Raw genomic sequence first — 18955 nt, forward strand, 5'->3', positions numbered from 1 at the left:
AATGACCCAATGATTAGCAACTGCTCTCAAAGAAAAGTAAATATGTAAGATGAAACAAAACAAAAACTGTCTTCAATTACACAATATTCTCAATAGAAGTTTTTACATGGATTGATACATTTCTTTTAAAATAGAAATGCTCCCTCTGAGACATTTAGTCACAGATTAATATGAACTGGTTTATTTGATAAATTTAAAACCCTAGCTTTCAAAATAAGGAAATAAAAATTGCGATTGATTAACAGAGAAAAGCGGAAAATAAAATAATTTTGAACAACCCGAGGACAGCTCTAGAGAACCGGGTCTGCCGAGCTAAGAAATTATAAGTTCAACAAGTCTACAGTTAGAACCACCAGTGAAAAAATCCATTTGATAGAGCAGATACTAAGTACTGCAGATTTACAGGGCACCTCTTTAACTAATCCTGATGTAATCTTGATGTTTACAGGTCATGTTGTAGAAATGAAGAAAGACATTTCCAAGCTCGCCAGGTGCTTGCTTTCCAATAAGGACTATTTGAAAGGGGGAATTTCCCAACGAGTGAAGTTAGACCAACAAGCAGATCCCAGGCCCTCACCAGACCATGTCAGTTATCAGAAGGACAAACTGTTAATATTTATACTAACAGCAAGTATGTTTTGAGGGATGTTATGGAAACAAAAGGGTTTTCTTATGCTCTCTGAGACCCCAGTCAAAAACAGAGAAGTAAATGAACTATTATTTTACTTTCTGAAATTGCTCTCATCAATATTGAGGCCCACACTGAAAGGACTGAACCTGAATCTCAAGGAAATGCCCTGGCTGACTTTCCTGCACAGACAACAGCAACAGAATCTTAAAAGTTGTGGCTCAGGTGGTGGACTTTATTCTGCTTCGGCAAAAAATTAACCCTCATTGTCAGACTTTTTTGTCATCCTGATGTTCTTGGCACATGGTAATTGTTCCTGATTCAGAAAAATAATACTAATAATAAGATAGGCAAACAGTGGTTTAAATCAAACAGTTTGGGGCTATGGGAGACCCAAGATGATAGTTTATCCTGGCTCCCTAGTAAACCCCAACTTTGGGTTTTTGCACTCCTTTATCTGCCATGGTGCATTTAAGAGGACTCAAATTATGAATAGACATTGGTATAGCAACTTCTATACAATTGAGAAAACAGTTTACTACCAACATCTAACCTGTCAGATCCATAACACTGGAAAAACTATTTTTGTCCCAAGAGGCCTCAGACTTAATCCTTCTGGTCCTTTTCAGCACTGGCAGCTGGAATTTATTCAACTGCTACTTATTATGGGTTATTGATATGTATTTCTTATTTTATTTATGTTTCCACATGGTTTGGAGCCTCCCCCTGCCACAATGCTGATGCTCTCGCCATGGCAAAGAGATTATTAGAGACTGTGTTTCCCACTTGGGGCATACCTTCCACAATCTCCAGTGATCGAGGCACCCACCTCACTGGATAAATCATATGAGCCTTAATAAAAATCTTGCAGACTTCTTGGAATGATTGCTGTCCCTATTATCCTCAGTCATCAGGCAAGGTCGAGAAAACTAATAGGATCCTCAAACTCAAAATCTCTAAACTTGTTGGAACAACTGGGCTCCCTTGACCTAAGGTATTGCCTCTGGCCTTGCTGACTGCTCGCAGATCCCTTTCGGGAAACAAACTAACTCTACATGAGATAGTCACCAGTAGACCAATGTCTGTTGGTATACAACTTTCTGCTGATCCCTTGTTGTCATGATAGTATGACTCCTTACCAAAAGTATTTAATGCCTTATATTAATATATAATAATAAATATGTAAATAATGTCTTATTTAGTGTCTTATATACGATCATTATTTAACGTTTCTAAGTATCAACAGATTAAAGAAGACTTCCAAGTCTTGGGATCCAAGATCCCAATTCAAAAGATTCTGTTTGTTGGTCATTGTCTGAAGCCTAGTGACTGGGTATTCTGGAAACATCAACCTGAGCCCCACTGGAAAGAACATTACTGAGTCTTCTTGACCACTGACACTACTGCAAATCTAGAAGACACTGAGTCTAAGGTACACATCTCACAGCTAAAGAAGGCTTATCTGACATCTTGGCCTGTACAGACGCTGAAGACCCCCAAATCAAACTGACGAGGAATAGAAGCAGCTGACATGAGTGTAGGCTCCTTCCACCCAGGACACCAGATCCACATTTCATACTTTAACTGAACATGAAAGCTTTTTTTTCTTTTTCCTTCTCTTTCTTTTCTTTACTCTGACATTGGTCTGGAAAGATACACAACACCCCCATCCATATTTCTTACACCAATGCTAATGGGTGTGAACTCGTCAATCTTGGAAGTCTCTTATCAAGTTCCACTTTTATGATCAGAATATCCAGTGCCTTGTTTTTTTTCCCTTTCTCCAATTATAGCTGTATTTAGGCAGTTAGACCCATATACCTATGTAAATATTTGTACAATCCCACTCCCACATTGCCATGAGCATCTGGATCAGATCTGCCCACTAAGAGATCTCTTCAGCAGCACCCATCTTTGCAAGGCCTTTTTATTTCAGACAATGAGATTTACTTTCTGAATGTGCTGAGAACCTAGTTGAGCCCTGGGTTGAATGGGGCAAATGCATTAATCTCTGTAAACGAATCCATTAACAGAACCTCCTTAATGGGAATGGTTTGTGCCCTAATTGGCTTTGTCTTTGTCTATGATACTTATCATTCTTCTTGGACCTGAATACCTAGTTATGACTGGTACATAACTGGGCCATGCCTCTTGGGTTATCCAACTGTGCCTCTAATTTTCCACAAACTAAGATACTTCGTGAATTGACTCCCCTGAATTCACACCATCCAATTAGAAAGAACCTCTCAGGAGGCACTAGTGACTCAGGATTTGCTTCCTTTGGCAGGGCCATACTTCCTTGGCCAGGAGTAAATGTAAATGAGAATATGATGGGAAACCTCTCTCTAATTCTTGAAGATATTGTAGAATCTGATACTAAAACAATAGCTACCCAAGAAAAATTTTTAGACGTTTCTGACCAAGGTAGTTCTTAAGGACAAGATAGCTCTTGATTATCTTTTTTTTTAATTAAAATTTTTTTTTAATTTATTTTTGAGAAAGAGAGAGACAGAGCATGAGCAGGGGAGAGGCAGAGAGAGAGAGGGAGGGAGACAGACAGAATCTGAAGCAGGTTCCAGGTTCTGAGCTATCAGCACAGAGCCCGACACGGGGCTTGAACTCACAGACTGTGAGATCATGACCTGAACGGAAGTCAGATACCCAACCGACTGAGCCACCCAGGCGCCCCAGCCCTTGATTATCTTCAAGCTCAGCAAGAAGGTATCAGTGCTATGGCCAACACCAATGTGTTGTACCTGGATTAATACTTCTGTGGAAGTTGAAACCCAATTATATAAGATCATTGAGCAAGCCACTTGGCTTAAAAAGGTGACTCTTTTAGGGGGGTCTTTCTTTGACTTTTTTGATTTTGATTGGTTTGGGTTTGGGGGACCATGGCTCCAAAGTGCACGCCACACATTAAAAACTATCCTGCCTATTATAATTATAATAATCTCCCTAGTGCATTCTATTCTCTCAAAAGCTTTAAATGTATGTTCACAGCTGCTAGCCACCAAGAAAATGATCTCCCCAAGACTGGGATTTCAAAAAAAGAAGCAAAGAGAATGATGAATCTAAGGACTATGAACCTGGAACAGTGACCTATGGAAACCACACAAAGAAACAACAAAAGCTGAGATTGGTAGCCGAGAGGGGTGCTAATGCCTTCAATTTTGATGACATATCTCAGTCAAGCTGACAGTCTGATCTAAAGGAAGGAATTGTTAAAAAGGCAACCACACATCCAAAATGGAGTTGCTTCTGCTAGGCCCGCATTGCCAAACAGGGGCTTTATTCCTAACCTAATTGTAGTTTCAACCTTCCCCAGAAATGCAATCTTAGTCAGTCTGGAATTCTCTGCTCAGCACCAGTGAAGTAATCCACATAATAAGGCCCTGTTAGCCCCCAAAGGGAGGCGATCTTGCCTATCTTGCCTGAAATAGCCCTTTGTTTGGTTTATGAATCCCTTGTTCTGGATTTATGAAACCTTTCCCTTTCTGTAGCCCTTTGGAGCTCTTTTCTACTTGCTAGATGAGATGTCAGATTTCTGAATTGTTCGATAAAGCCAGTTAGAACTTTAAAATTTACTCAATTGAATTTTTGTTATTTAACACTGTCCAGACTCATTTTATGATATATCATATGCAAAAAAATATGATTCTGTCAATTATTCAGTAACTCCAACAAACATTTATTTGCATGGAAATAGAAAGTTATTCAAAAAGCACACTGGGGGTCAAGGGGAAATATCAGGTAAATATATCCTAGTGCAATCATACATATATATTTTTTTCAATAGTAGGGATAGAGGGCTATTTGAGAGTTGCAAAGGGGGGCGAGGGAAACGACTGGAGCTCAGCAGCTGTGAGTTTTACTTCCTGGACTCCATACCACCAATAAATAGAGAGGCAAAGGTGAACTGAGCTGATGAGTAGATACCAAAGGCAAGTTAACTTTCATCTTGCAATTTTGCAATCAGCGCTGCTTAAATACAACTCAGAAGCAGACTAGAGTTTTGAGAAAGGAATGATTTCCATTTGTTGCCTGTATTCCATACTTTTGAGCATCAAGAATAGCGACAAAGTGATGAAAAGCAATATTAATAATTAAATACACCACTTAATGTGCGTTAGCATTGTGCTATGCATTTCACACATGTCAGTTCACCTAATTCTCATAAGAATTTCACAGCTAAGTGTACTTCATATTTTACAAAAGTAAAGATCAAAATTCAGATGTGAGATAACTTTTTGAAAAGATCTCCCCTGACTTTCTATAGCATTAAAGAAATTTAAATTTGAAATAGTGATCATATGATGCGGTGCTTTTCAAACATTTGGGTAATGATTCACAGCGAGAAATATATTTCACATTGTGACCTATTTTACACATGTATCGGAAAAAAAATGTTTCACAAAGAACTATTTGTTTTTACCATGAGTGACGTGTTTTCATACTCTTCTACTCTACTTTTTTTCCTATTCTATTTACTTCTAGTTTTATTTTTATGTTATCGTCTTAATACACTGAATTACTCTTGTGACCCACTATTGGGTTTTGACCACAAATTTGATTACTTAATTATTTGACTGTTGAATTATTTAACATTTTCCTATAGTTTCTTTGGTTCTCAAAGCAAACTAGAATTTTCATGAAGGCAGATATTACTATGCCATTCCTACCTCTCCTCATTGTTGGACCTTAATAGAAGTGTGTAATTTAACAAAATTTAATTTTTACATCTGAAAATTCATAATCTTGGTTACATAGAAGAGTCCATGATATGATTCCCAAAAAGGGTAAAAGTAAGGGACAGGAGGGACAGGTCTAGGGGAACAAAGCAACTTGTAACTATCACTGTTAACATTCTCTTGAGAATCATTCCTGTATATTTTTATTAGTTTTTTTTCCACCATAGGGCTGGCTTTATTAGACATAAAGAGCAAGAGAAATACTTAGTCCTATCCCTATCCCTTGTTGCTTCATAAAATGAGTTTCTGTCCAGGTATGTGTAGTTTGAACTCAAGAAAATTGGTTACGTAAACCACACATTAGGTTACAAAGCACACTTTTCTTTTACCTTTTAGTTATTTCGGAATATAAATTTCTGTAAGGTTTGTCCAGATTATTGTTATCATTATTAAAAAACACTATACCTTAATTTATGTTTTCTTCTTGGAATATGATACCCATATGAATTTTATTTTTTTCTTATGTGTCCATTGATTTTAAATATGAAATAATTTGTGTCTAAAATTTTAGATAAAATATTTTCCTTTTATTGCTCGAAGACACTCATATCCTGTGTCAAACATCTACATTATTCCTTGTGGGCCCTTGGTATTACTACAAATCAAAAAACTTAAGAAGAAAATATAACAATAGGTGGAAAAACATATACATTTAAAACATTCATTGTGGGTCTCATGAGAATCATATAGAATTAAATGCCTACTTTCAAAAGTGTAAATATCGCAAAATCCTTTAAACCTAGCATATGTTTCTTCGAATGAGACTCAGTTTTGAACAGATGTCCCCTTAGACCTGTTATATTAAGACTGAATTTACTAAATCAGCATTAGTTGTTTTTAAACTTAGGGCCATATTTTGCCACTGATTTTTATTCAAAGCTCCCACGGGCGTCAGTGGAAGATCCATGCATGGAAAAATGGCATAATATGTATCCTAGTTTTATTTATTTCATGTGTATACAGCAGTATAAAATAATATATTACATTTACACTCATTTTACTTATGTATTATTATAGCATTCACAGTAACAAACACTATAGTTAAGATTTAAACTCATCTTTTGTTATAATACCCTGTTTTCACTCACAGATAACTGTCTTGAAAATGTGTTTAGAGCTGAAATTCCCTGCTTACTTTCAGCTCTATGATGTACGGATGTATTGGAAGTCTGAGTTCTATCGTTCAGAAGTTTTTGAGTCTCATGCGAGATTTTAATATTTGCAACATTAATGCAAAAATTGCACGCAACTCAAAAACGTCTGAAGTGCAAAACTTCAAACTAAGCATGTGACAAGTTTTCAAGAAATAAAAGTCATTTTTCTAATTTTACAAATACTTAAAAAATAACAGTGGTTAGAAATACATGCATGCACACTAAAGGTATTAGAATTTTAGTCATATTATTGCCTGCAATACTCTGGCGGCACCCATCTCCCAGCATTCTCATAGAATGCTATAATCTAAAACCTATGCCAAGTTTTAGAAGAAACAAAAATATTCTATTGAACAGTAGCTTCACAAATTACTGTATAAGGATTTTGTTCGACCTAGCAGAGGGATATTCCTTGAAGTGCTAACAATATATATAAAATAATTTTACTACTCCATGGCATAAAAAATATGGAATTTTGTCATTTTCTGTTTTTCCTTGTTAAAAAGGAACATAAAAAGGATGTTAAGTGCAAAGCCTTTACCACTACAAAATTAGAGTTTTGAAAAAGATAAAGAACCCAAGAAATTGCAATATGAAAAATATAAGATTTTCAGAAAAATTATCAAGTATACCAAGATTTTAAATGTTTTTGAGTTCCTCGGGTATTAAAAGCACACATAGAAATATGAGGGGGAGAAAGAAAACCACATGTAATGACAAATAACAGTGCTATGATCAGTCAGCACCGTAAGTAATTTTCTTTTTGCTGCTTAACATTTGCAACATTCTGAGTCAGTGGTTGTATTAAATATTAATTTTACTCCAGTAAACTATTTTTGTAAAGTTAAAACGGCATAATTAATAGACAGTTATTAAAGTTTATGTTGAGAATTGTGAGGATGTTTTTTCTTCCTCTTATTGAAGAAATAAGAAGGTTTCTACAGTACAGGAGATCCGGCGGCAAATTATAACACTATTAAGAAATGAAACAGGAGGAAATTAAAAGGAAACGGGAGTAATTAAAATATTTAAATCCTCTACTATAGTACTTAATTTGCAATGTTTGATAAAGGCATTGCATTTAATATCTTCAAAAAACAAAATATACATATTTCTCAATAGTTCCCAAGAAAGATGATACACTTAGAGTGATACCATTATATCTGTAATTATGATGTGATACTTAAATATTGATTTAAAATGATTTCACAAAATTATGTTTACAAGATAAGAATTAGAATTTTACACGTGGAGAAAATACTTCTAAAAATTGTCGTTTGACATACCTTTGAAACATTAAGACACTGTTTCCACAGGAAAATATTTTGACATTTTTACTACTTTAGAACGAACCGTGTTTATCAAGGAGTAAATGTCATGATCATTCGTTTCTGAAGTAATTTATTGATGAAATGTCATCTGATAATTTAGATAGTATTTTTGATATGTATGAAATTATGTAAGACTGGATATTAAGATGACTAGATTAAACAGGAAAACTATTCTAAAATTCCTTTTCATGGTAATCTAATACATGTTTTTTTGTAAACCTTTATTATTGATTGGTTGCATTTTTCTATTTTATAGTCCCCCTCTCATTGGTAGAAAACATCCTAGCCAAATAGCTAAAATTATATCATTACTCTCTGGTAACTTCTGATTTATTCTGGATACAATACATGATTAATAACTGTTTAGCATTTTAGCAAATTCTATCTTTCCCACAAATTGGGTAAAATTTTCTTGTTTTTGTTGTTTGCTTTTGTTGATTAATGATATAATTTAATAATTAGAATGTAAATTAGAGTAACTGTTACTATGATATATAAAAAACGAATGCGTAAATATATGGCATAAGAAGTTTGTTCAAGGGAGATGATATACGATGACATAAAAGTTTAAATAATTAAAGAAACCTTCTTAACATTGAATGAATGAATATAAACATAATACATGAAATGAATATAACCTTATTTTTAATGCATGTGATAAGGCAGATGGATGTGTGTTTTCCGCCATAATTGGAAAATGATGAATGAAAGGTTTTAATTAAAGCAGTGATTCAACAAGAAAATCATTTTCTTGTTTAAAAAGCAATTACAACAAACAGACATTTTTCCAGCTAAATTATATAGAAACATATCCTTATTAAAATAGTCTATCATTCAAAATCTTAATGAAGTAGCGCCAAAAGTTTGAGAAAATGTTACTGCTGCACTTTTGTGAACATATGTGCTTTTGTGTCATAGGCGATGGATTGGTTTTACGTATTTTTAAAGGGTCCCCAAAAGACTGGAATATTACACATACTTCAGTAGATAAAATGATTGGGATTACGACGTATTAATCTCTGTCATTTGATAAGTCAAATGAGTGATGCCAAGATATCACTCAAATCTACATATCAAGGTCCTCTGAAAATATGTATGCATTTTATTGTTAAATCGAAGGAAAATATTCCCATTTACATGACCATAAAACTAGGTGGGAAACATTTGTTATGTGTTAAGCTTTAGTCTGCTCTTTAATAACATAGCACAGCTCAAACTTTCACTGAATCCAGAAGATCAGTTAGCAGTTAAGGTAAATGTGTCAAAATTGATCTGTAATTTGGATTGGGCAAACATTTAGAAACGTTGAAGGCTTTCTTAGGAGGGAGCTTTGAGAATTCTGTTTTTTGCTAAGATTATCTCATATCCTCTGATTTTTCTCTCTTAATTTCTCTCTTAATTAAGCAATAAACAACAGCTGGTAAAAAGAAAACTATGTAAAAGAAAGGAAAATACATCTAAATGAATTTAATAATTAACTTCGTGGACATGAAAATAAAAGGCAAGCTTAACTTTTCAAGGCTGACTGAAAGAATTTTCTCATTAATAAAACACTGACTATATTTAAGCTATAAAATCTTCACATGTAAGATAATACTGAAACAATAATGTACCATATTTCTATCTCCAAATTTATTTAACTTATTTTAAATTTAGAGATCACTTATATCTTATAGTTACTCTTTACCAGTTCAGATACTTATATATCTCTATATGTTCATATAGAGTTATAAATAGATCTTATATTCATGTGTTAGTAAGAGTCACAAAACTATGTAAAACTATGTAAAATAAAATTCTGTGTGAGTTATACGGTTGAGGACTTCTTAAAATAGTAATCTCAATTACGTATTTTACACCACAAAATGTACAGACACCCAGTGTTTGTTTTTGTTTTTTTTCTAACAACAAATACAGGTGGATTTATAGATTCTTTATAAAAGCTTTAAATGATTCTAAATTCAAAGCCATAGAAATAGAATCGAAAGAATGTAGGTTGTTAGATATTCTGATATTACATATTCAGTGCTCTTCTGATAACATCGACAGCTATATCTTTGGCATTGAAAATTCAGTACAAGTTCTTGACAAAATTGTGTAGCTTAGAGCTTCATTTTCTTTTAAACAAGGAAAAACAGGGTTGTATAAGATGAAAATTGGGAGGAAACTATTAATGATTATTCTTTTCTTAGTAAGTTTATCTTTGGGACCCTGAATTACCTTCACTTTACTATATGATGTGGACTGTATGAATCCATTTAAAAACCAACTGAGTTGTACCACATTTTAGGAAAATTATATAATATAATATATATATTTTATATTTATTTAGAAGCTTTGAAATAGTACAGTAAACACTTTGCAACACGGTGTATAAACTACAGAATGTCTTTGATATTTTGTGGGTCTTCAGAATACAACATTTTTTATAACCCACAGGTGAAAAGAACATAATCACAATCTGTCTTGTAAAGTTGGAATAGTTTGGGGAACACTTGATCACACAAAAAGAATATAAAACAGTCAAGTTTAAAACAGTGATATTGCATTTATAATGCACAAATTTCCTTTATCTTTATGACTGGCTTCTCGTGGTGAATATAAACATGTAAAGGGCTCAGTGACATTTGGAGAGAGAAAGATATATAGTGCTGTAAACAGGCACACACTGATCGGAGAGGCAAAAGCAGTTGCCTCTAAAGTTTCTACAGTTCTGCACATTTCAACTCATTTCTCAGGCCTGCTGAGAGCAATTAGGTCCTATAATTGGCCACGATGACTCCGCCGGCAATCTAGTACTCGGTTACACACAACTAACTGATGGCCAAGATAATGAAGTTGAAAAGTTGATGCTTTTGTTGGTCGACTTTGTGCAAATCATGCTGCTTCAGGTAAATCCTGTAGAATTGACTAGCATATCCTTTTCCGTGCTGTGAAAAAGAAAGAAAAATACTCTAAGAAAAGGAGCCTGCGTTTGGGAGTTTAGAATTGCATGTTACTGGAAAAGAAACAAATACAACTGGAAATAAGTCGTCTCCCTATACCAGACCCACGTCGTGTCCACGTCTTTCACTGTTAACCTTGGTTTCTAACTGTCAAGTCAATCCGTTGCGTGGGTTTCTAAAAATGTCAATTTTGGTATTTTAGAAAATGAGTTTTGTGTGGGAAAGGTATGTTTTATATATCAAGCACCAATTATGTGGAGATTAAACTTTTGAAGTTACATACAGAACAATCCCCACTTCATTACTTATGCATGATCAGAGTAGAGAAAAAAAAAATGTGTGGCCTGTAAACATTCTAGAATGAGTCATTAGAATATCTACAAATAACTGGTTATATGTTTAATTGAAAAAATTCCAAATTATATATATTAAATCAACATATCATACAGAAACCTGTACTAGAAAATGTTGATGTAATTAAAAAGTTAAAAAATGCTTCACATTTTCTGGTTTTACTTTACTTCATCGTTTATATTATGTAAAAACCAAACCTTTTAATGTGTACAAAAATAATAATAAATTTATTCCCTAAAAGGAATCCGTTTTCTTATAAAAGGGTGACAGGAAAAAAGATATTGAATTTGTTCCAGTCTTACAAAATGTACTGAATTATGAGGTAGAATTTCCAAATCCAATCATTTAGATTTTATGATTTTAAGTATTTTATTTATTTATAATGATAACGGATATTTCTTCCTACCTTTCTATAATCTTTATATTAGGCAATGAGCACAATGAGAGCAGAAACTGCATTGGCTAAGTCAGCATCTGGCACGTAATAGATATATAATGAAAATGTGCAGAAAATAGTGTTCAATTGTGATAAAAAGCAATTCTTTTGTGTAAAATCGATTGTAATAATATATATACATATATAAATTAAAATATAATTAAAAATTAAGAATTACACTAAATGGCATAACTGGATTGTTTCAATCTGGTAAATAGTTGGCTTTTTTGTTTCTTTTGTTTGTTTTTTTTAACACAAACATAAGAACATACTAATAAGAATAATTTTTCTTCTGTGGTATTTCCATTTATTTCAAGTAGATTATCTAGTTAATATATTTTTCTTAACTTATTTCTCCAATTCTCACATTTATTTTTCCTTACAAATTCAGTTTCTGAACAAATCACCAAACGTTTCTTCCCTAGGTCACCATTTAGCAGACACATCAATTAAAATTGGAAAAGTCAGGCACCATAATTGACAGAAATAAAGTGAAAATGAATATTTACATGTCCCTGGTGGTAACTCATATTGAGCAATCAAAATATATATATATATTTGTAATATAATATCATGAATTATAAAACAAGTTAGCTACAACCCAGGATTATATGGTAGTTATTATAACTTACCTGGTCATAGTGCTATAGAGAATATTCTATTAAAGAAAATAGAAATTTTCCTCTTTTTAAGCAATCAAATCTTATTTTCCTATGTTCTTGAATTCGAATTCCCTGTTTCATGATAAGTGTGAATATATATAGTTTAAATATATTTTGTTTATACCAATCAGAATTTAAAATTCCTCAGTAAATTACAATAATTAAGCACCATGGAAATTCAGGTTTATAAAATGAATTTGAACAAATAATTGCAGGGGTCAAATAATTTACTGTCTAATCCAAATAATTGTGTGAGTAAAAGGAAGCACGGGACATAATCTTGTGCTTTCATGGATAACTCAGGACACATGAACATTCTGCAAATAATACTACTTTTCTCAAAATAAGGAGGGGATACTACTTACAGGATGAAACTTTTTTTTTCTTAAAATACTGATTTATAAGAAACAACTTTCTAGTAGTTTGAGGACAAAACAAACTCGTGTGACCTATCCACAACCCATAGAGTAATTTATTATGTGTAAAAATTAATATACCGAAAAGCACATCGCAGTATAATGCAGAAATTAGTCAACCTAACACATATTTAAATCAGTAAAATGTTTCTCATTAGGTTAAAAAATACTTATGGAGAAACCCTTTAGCATGGATACTACATGTTTATTTCATGTAGTCAAAAGACAAAAACAAATTGTTTTTACTGAAATAGTCCAGAATTTTAAGAACACAGAAGTTTAGCACACATTATACTTGATACCTTAAATTCCAACATAAATTTAAAATGCATATTTTAGTTACCTCTTAGGGTTACTTGTGTGCCGCTTTTATTTAAAGTGCACCTATTTCAAGTAGTTGTATGAATAATATAACCGTCTTTTATTAAATTACCACCTCCCACCTATCTGTTAAGTCAGGAATGCAAATCTGAATAGGACAAGTGTAAAGGCTGAGGTTGAAGGTCAGAACCAAGTAGGATGGGAAGGAAAGATTTCCTCTATTTCAGCATCAAATTTCCCAAATGTGAAGTAGTGCCAGATAAACTAGAGAAAATGAAATATTATTACTAAAGTTATAGTCACATACATTTTGTTTCAAGCCTTTTAAGAGCTGATTTTGAATACTGAATATTCATTGTCCTTGGGGGCTGTCTGGGTTAATGTTGGACCTGCAGCACACAAATATATATACATATATAAAAGCAATGTTACTACATTTTAGAGTCAGTGCCAAGGACAGTTATTCCACAGTGTTAACTATTATGGGTATGCATTTGCTGAAACATTTCAGGCTAGAGAGAATGGGTCAAATACGCTGAATCTCTATGCTTTATGATATATTCTACATATGTTTTGGAATTATGAAAGCGTACTTGATTTTTTTTTTTTTTTGCTTTTTCTGTTCACTTCACAAATGCATTTTTCCCCTAGTTATTCATCAGCATACATAAGGAGTTGGTCACTTGATATAGATGAAAGATTTTCTTTTCTGTCAAATCTAAAGTAAAGGCAAAGGACTGTTGGTATTCTTTTTATATCAATTTATTCATTCACTTCATTTATTCTTCAAAGTGAGTCATAAAAATCTTACATTTAAGACCTTTATATTATTTTCTGAACTATGGATGAAAAAATTACTCTTAATGGAAAAGAGATAATCAAATATCTCCTTTTTTATAATTTTGCATACATGTATGTATGCATATATTTAACATTATAGGTATGTATATATTTAACATATATGTTTTTAATGACACTTATGATGCATATTTTTCTTTGTAATTTTTTTTAAGTTTATTTATTTTTGACAGAAACAGAGTACGAGCATGACCTGGGGAGGGACAGAGAGAGAGAGGGAGACACAGAATCCGAAGCAGGCTCCAGGCTCTGAGCTGTCAGCACAGAGTCTGACACGGGGCTCAAACTCACAAACCGTGAGATCATGACCTGGGCTGAAGTCGGATGCTCAACCAGCTGAGCCACCCAGGCGCCCCGATGCATATTTTTTCTTTATATTGCGTCATCCTGTTATTGTCTTTGATCATCTGTAAAGTATATTAAACTTTGGGACATTTACAAATTCTGATTAATGACGTAAGAAGAATAACTATAAGCATGTATGCTGCAGAAATAATTGTAAAAATAAAAGTGCTGATAATCTATTTATACCATGAATAATATTATAATTTGCCTGCCGTAAAATAATTTAGTATAATATATTAAAATGAAAATTAAATAACTAGAATATTCACATTTCTATATTTGCATAACAGGAAGCAAGTTATCCTTTATACTTTATGACAGTATGAACCACAGAAGCTAAAGAAATATATAAACGTGTGAAGTGATCTAACCTACTTCTGTGACTGAAAGAAAGAACAGCCTTCAAATATCCCAAATGATTGAGACTCCACTGCAGTGAAAAACTTCCAGATACTGAGATCAGTAACCTACTCCAGAGCGCATTCAAAAGTTTAATGAGCCTCAAGGTCAGGACACTTCTTTGTAAGTAAAGTGAATCTAGCAGAGACAAGTTAAAGCCCATTACCCCTTCTAGAAGTCAAAAACACCTGCCCTCTGTGTCCTGAGTAAAAGCATACCATAAACTGAAAGATCGTTTAAAAGGAAGTCTCCATTAGAGATCTGTCCAGCTGAATAATCAATTCATTTACCTTTCCTCTATCTTATTCCTGAGATATTTTTGAGGATTCTCTTTAAAAATCTATTTTTTTTTCTGTTTAACAGTAAAGTCCAGAAATAAGCATAGTAGAGGTTACTATTAAAAGTGGGTCACTGCTTGATTGGTCTTTTATCTTCCCACTTGAACAGTATTATATTTGTTTTTATATTTTAAGATATAATCGTACATTGTCCATATTGTAAATGCTTTCCTTTTCACAAAAAAAAAATGACAAAAAGGTTTAAAATTGTAAGATCCATATAAGGCAAAAACTGATTAAATGTTATAATCATTATGAATTATAAAAAGCTTGAAAGCCTTCTGTTAATATAATATATATTGTCTTTTGTCTAATAGTACTAGCTTAGTGCAGCATAGTCTTGAGGTCTTACATTTATTTCGTAATATTCACAGCATCCTCGTGTTAAATTTCCTTTTTTCCTTTCATCAAACAGTATGCTCTTTATTTTAGGTTGACAGAGCTAAGAGATTATAGAATACATTTAGAAAACGAGAGTTCATCTGGAGAAAGTGGTTCCCGTATGTAAACTTGATTAGTTTTTTAGAAAGAAAAATTTATAAAATGAATGACTCAAACAAGCCTTCAGAACATTCATGGGAGAAATATGTATTAAATCCAAGTGTTTAGTTTAGTCTTTAGATTTATGTAATGTTTACAATGTAGTTTACAATTAATAAATGTTTATTAAAAGTTAAATTCATGGGTGTTCGCAGAGATAGGTAATTGGCAAGCGTAGTTTTGTGGTATAGAATTTTACACCAAGAATGAGCAAAATGGATCATTTCTGAGAGAAAACAAGCATGTTGAGCATATTCTTTTCAGAAATATTAAAAAGAAAACCATTGCCTGCCGTTTTCATCTTTCAAAATGGCATCGCTTGGACCACATTCCTATACAGGAGCCTCATACCTAATCTATTTGCAGTTTCAACCTCTCCCTCCCAGAAATCCAGTGTTAATCATCAGTCAGAAGAAACTTTTCTTTTTGATTAGCGATTAGGGACACAAGGGCCCTCTCTCTTCCCCAAAGGAAGATGAGGTAATTTGCATGATAAATCCCTTTCTTACCTCCCCTATGGGAAAGCAGCCTTGCCTGGAACAATCCTTTCCTTCCTTCCCTTCCCTTCATTTTGCTAATAACTTTCTTGTCCCACCTTTCTTCTATAAAAACCTTCCATTTTGTAAAATTCCTCAGGGGCCCCCTGTATTTGCCAGATGGGATGCTGTCCAATTTGTGAATCATTTAAAATTTTTTTTTTAACATTTATTTATTTTTGAGACAGAGAGAGACAGGCATGAACGGGGGAGGGGCAGAGAGAGAGGGAGACACAGAATCCGAAGCAGGCTCCAGGCTCTGAGCCATCAGCCCAGAGCCCGACGCGGGGCTCGAACTCACAGACTGTGAGATCGTGACCTGAGCTGAAGTCGGACGCTCAACCGGCTGAGCCACCCAGGCGCCCCTGGTGAATCATTTAATAAAGCCAATTAGATCTTTAAAATTTACTCGGTTGGATTTCTGTTACTTAACAACAGTCACCATCTCCCCTAAAAATCCAAAGTAACCAATACTGCTATATTTCAGTTGTGGTAAAGACTATATACCAATTTGAGGCTATGGATTAAAAATGAATTAGGACTCATATTCTCACTAAGAATGGTTATGTACAAAGATACTTTATTTTATAAGCTGGAATGTGCTCCCAATATCAAGAAGAGGTTGATGTACTGTGCAAAGCCCTGAATTTACTACCAGGGAAAATTTCAGAAATCATTGCTCAAAATTTATTTTCAAGCCAAACTTTATCATTATTTAAAAGATTTAACAACCTTCAAAATAGGAGCTTCTATTTGTCTACAAGTACAGGTCCACAACTATGACATATATCATGACCCTCACACAACTCTGTATGAGGATGTGAATCTCCTGAAACATCATGGGTTCTTTCTAGATAGAGGATCCATAGGCTTTTAGAAATTTCTATATACTTGCGTGTGTTTATGTGCATATGGGTATGTGTTATTTAAAATGACCTTCTCACAAAGGTCCATTTACAACTGGTTCACTAGAAAATACCCTGTGGGTTACTGCAACCATGTCAACTATCACTATTATTTTTAACAGGAAAGCTGTACAATTATAGTAACTCAATTTTGTTTTTAAAATCTTTAATTCTAATTAGCTAAATTAATTAAGAGTGCTTTGAACTCTACAGCAAAAACCAGTGATCACGTATCAGCTCCTTTAATTAGACAATACACTTTGATTATTATCATTATCTAAATTGATTCAAGCTAGATATCTAAAAACACAGTAATCATGCATAATTTTTCCATCTAAACACAAGAGTGGTCAGTATTCTAAATATCTGTTCTTTAAATATTAAAACCATTAAGCTTTTAAATTATTTATGAAAAAATAAAAACCCATATGACAAGGTATTGCATAAAAGTTACAGATTGAAGGAATCATCTAGAAATGTGGAAAATTATGCCTTAGAGGCTTAAGAAATTTTCCCTGAGAGGGGAAAAATAGTAGAAGGCGACAATACCTAGCACACATTGGCCACTCTGTCAGGCTCTCTTGATGAATAAAACCACCTTGCATCATTGGTATCTTAAAATCAAAGCTGGGGATTGAGTTAGTTTTTTAATACTTCCATCCCACATCGGCATATATTTAGGCAAAGGAACTCTAATGTATATTGCCCTCTATGTTTATAATATCATCGAACATTTTTCTGGAATCCTTTATCATAATCCACTAAAATATGAACACTATGATTTGTTCCAGAGTTATTTGAAAACCACATTTTTTTATGTTGGTAATAAAGAAGTACCCTTGAAATATCTCTTGAAGACAAGCCACTCAGTTATCTTGCTTTAATAATGACAAAGGATGCTTTCATTTAAGTTACACAAATACCATTAGTTTATGTATCTAAAATTCTAAGAGGATATCCTTATACTCCTTTACAGAATAAATGGTTCTTTTTTCTTTGACAATCATGAGCATAACATTTACTGACATTTAGACGCTTGTATTTCAACTAGTTTTCTTCAAAACAACATTATAAGGAGATCAAATTAGTTGTTTCCCTGTAAGGTTGCAATTAGCATTAATTTTCAAAGCAGAAGACATGAAAAATGCCTGAATGGGATCGGTCATTCCTACAGGTATAAGGATCTTATGTACATAGACCTATCTGCAACAAACATCATTGTACCACAATATTAGATCAATTACTAGTGATGTGTGCACCTTTGTCTTTTATATGAAAACTAATCATAAATTCCAGCAATGAAATATAGGAAAAACTTTAAAAACAAATACATAAAACCTTCATTTAAAAATATATAGCTATGCATCTAATTTATTAACCACTAATAACCTACTTAAGCCAAATACAATTTCAAAATAATGTAAGTAAAACCTTAGATAATTAAGCCATGAAAATAAATGCAAAATCTTCAGGATTGGGAAATAAAATACTTATGACACAATTCACACAAATTTATTTTCAAAAAAGACACACACGATATACACAGCTTAGAAATTATGTATAAAAATATGGCTGTATATTTAATATACTTAATGATCCAATTTCCCCTAACATAACTCAGTTGCTTCTATGTGTAAACAAATAGCAGATTAAAAAGAGGAATTTGCAGGCTCAGATAGGGGTTGAAATGCTGACATACTGAGAAGTGAAAGCTGACCACTGTTTTTCTGTATTCAGAAAACAACCCTCACACTCAACCATGTCAGAAACTCCAAGACTACGTATGGGCTTCCATAACACCTTGAGCAGGATTGCCAGATAAAATACAGAATGCCCTTACATTTGAATTTCAAGTAAATAATGAATAATTTGTTAGTATACATAAGCTCCATGCAACATTTAGGTGTCGTGTCATTTATTTGTTAAACCTGGAAGCCCTATCCTAAAGCATCTGCTTCATGACACCACAGGTGACACTAGTTACTACTGAGGTAAATGGCACAGTGTTTTCTAGAAAAAAAATGTTGCGTTACATT

At 33.3% G+C, this 18955-nt stretch overlaps 1 protein-coding gene across 2 annotated transcripts in view; it reads right to left on the minus strand.

Moving 5' to 3' along the window:
* Positions 1–18955, minus strand: part of PCDH10 (protocadherin 10) — a 62895-nt gene that overhangs the window by 11673 nt on the left and 32267 nt on the right. The window contains exon 5 of one of the 2 annotated variants that reach the window (XM_058721377.1): positions 6303–10794. The exons of the other annotated variant lie outside the window; for it this stretch is intronic. Within the exon in view, the coding sequence (XP_058577360.1) occupies positions 10775–10794 (20 nt within the window). The 3' untranslated portion in view covers positions 6303–10774. Of the gene's footprint in view, positions 1–6302; positions 10795–18955 lie in introns of those variants that run through there. 2 annotated transcript variants of the gene reach the window in all.

The sequence above is a fragment of the Neofelis nebulosa genome, chromosome 3, assembly GCF_028018385.1.
Source record: "Neofelis nebulosa isolate mNeoNeb1 chromosome 3, mNeoNeb1.pri, whole genome shotgun sequence".
Taxonomy (NCBI): Eukaryota; Metazoa; Chordata; class Mammalia; order Carnivora; family Felidae; genus Neofelis; species Neofelis nebulosa.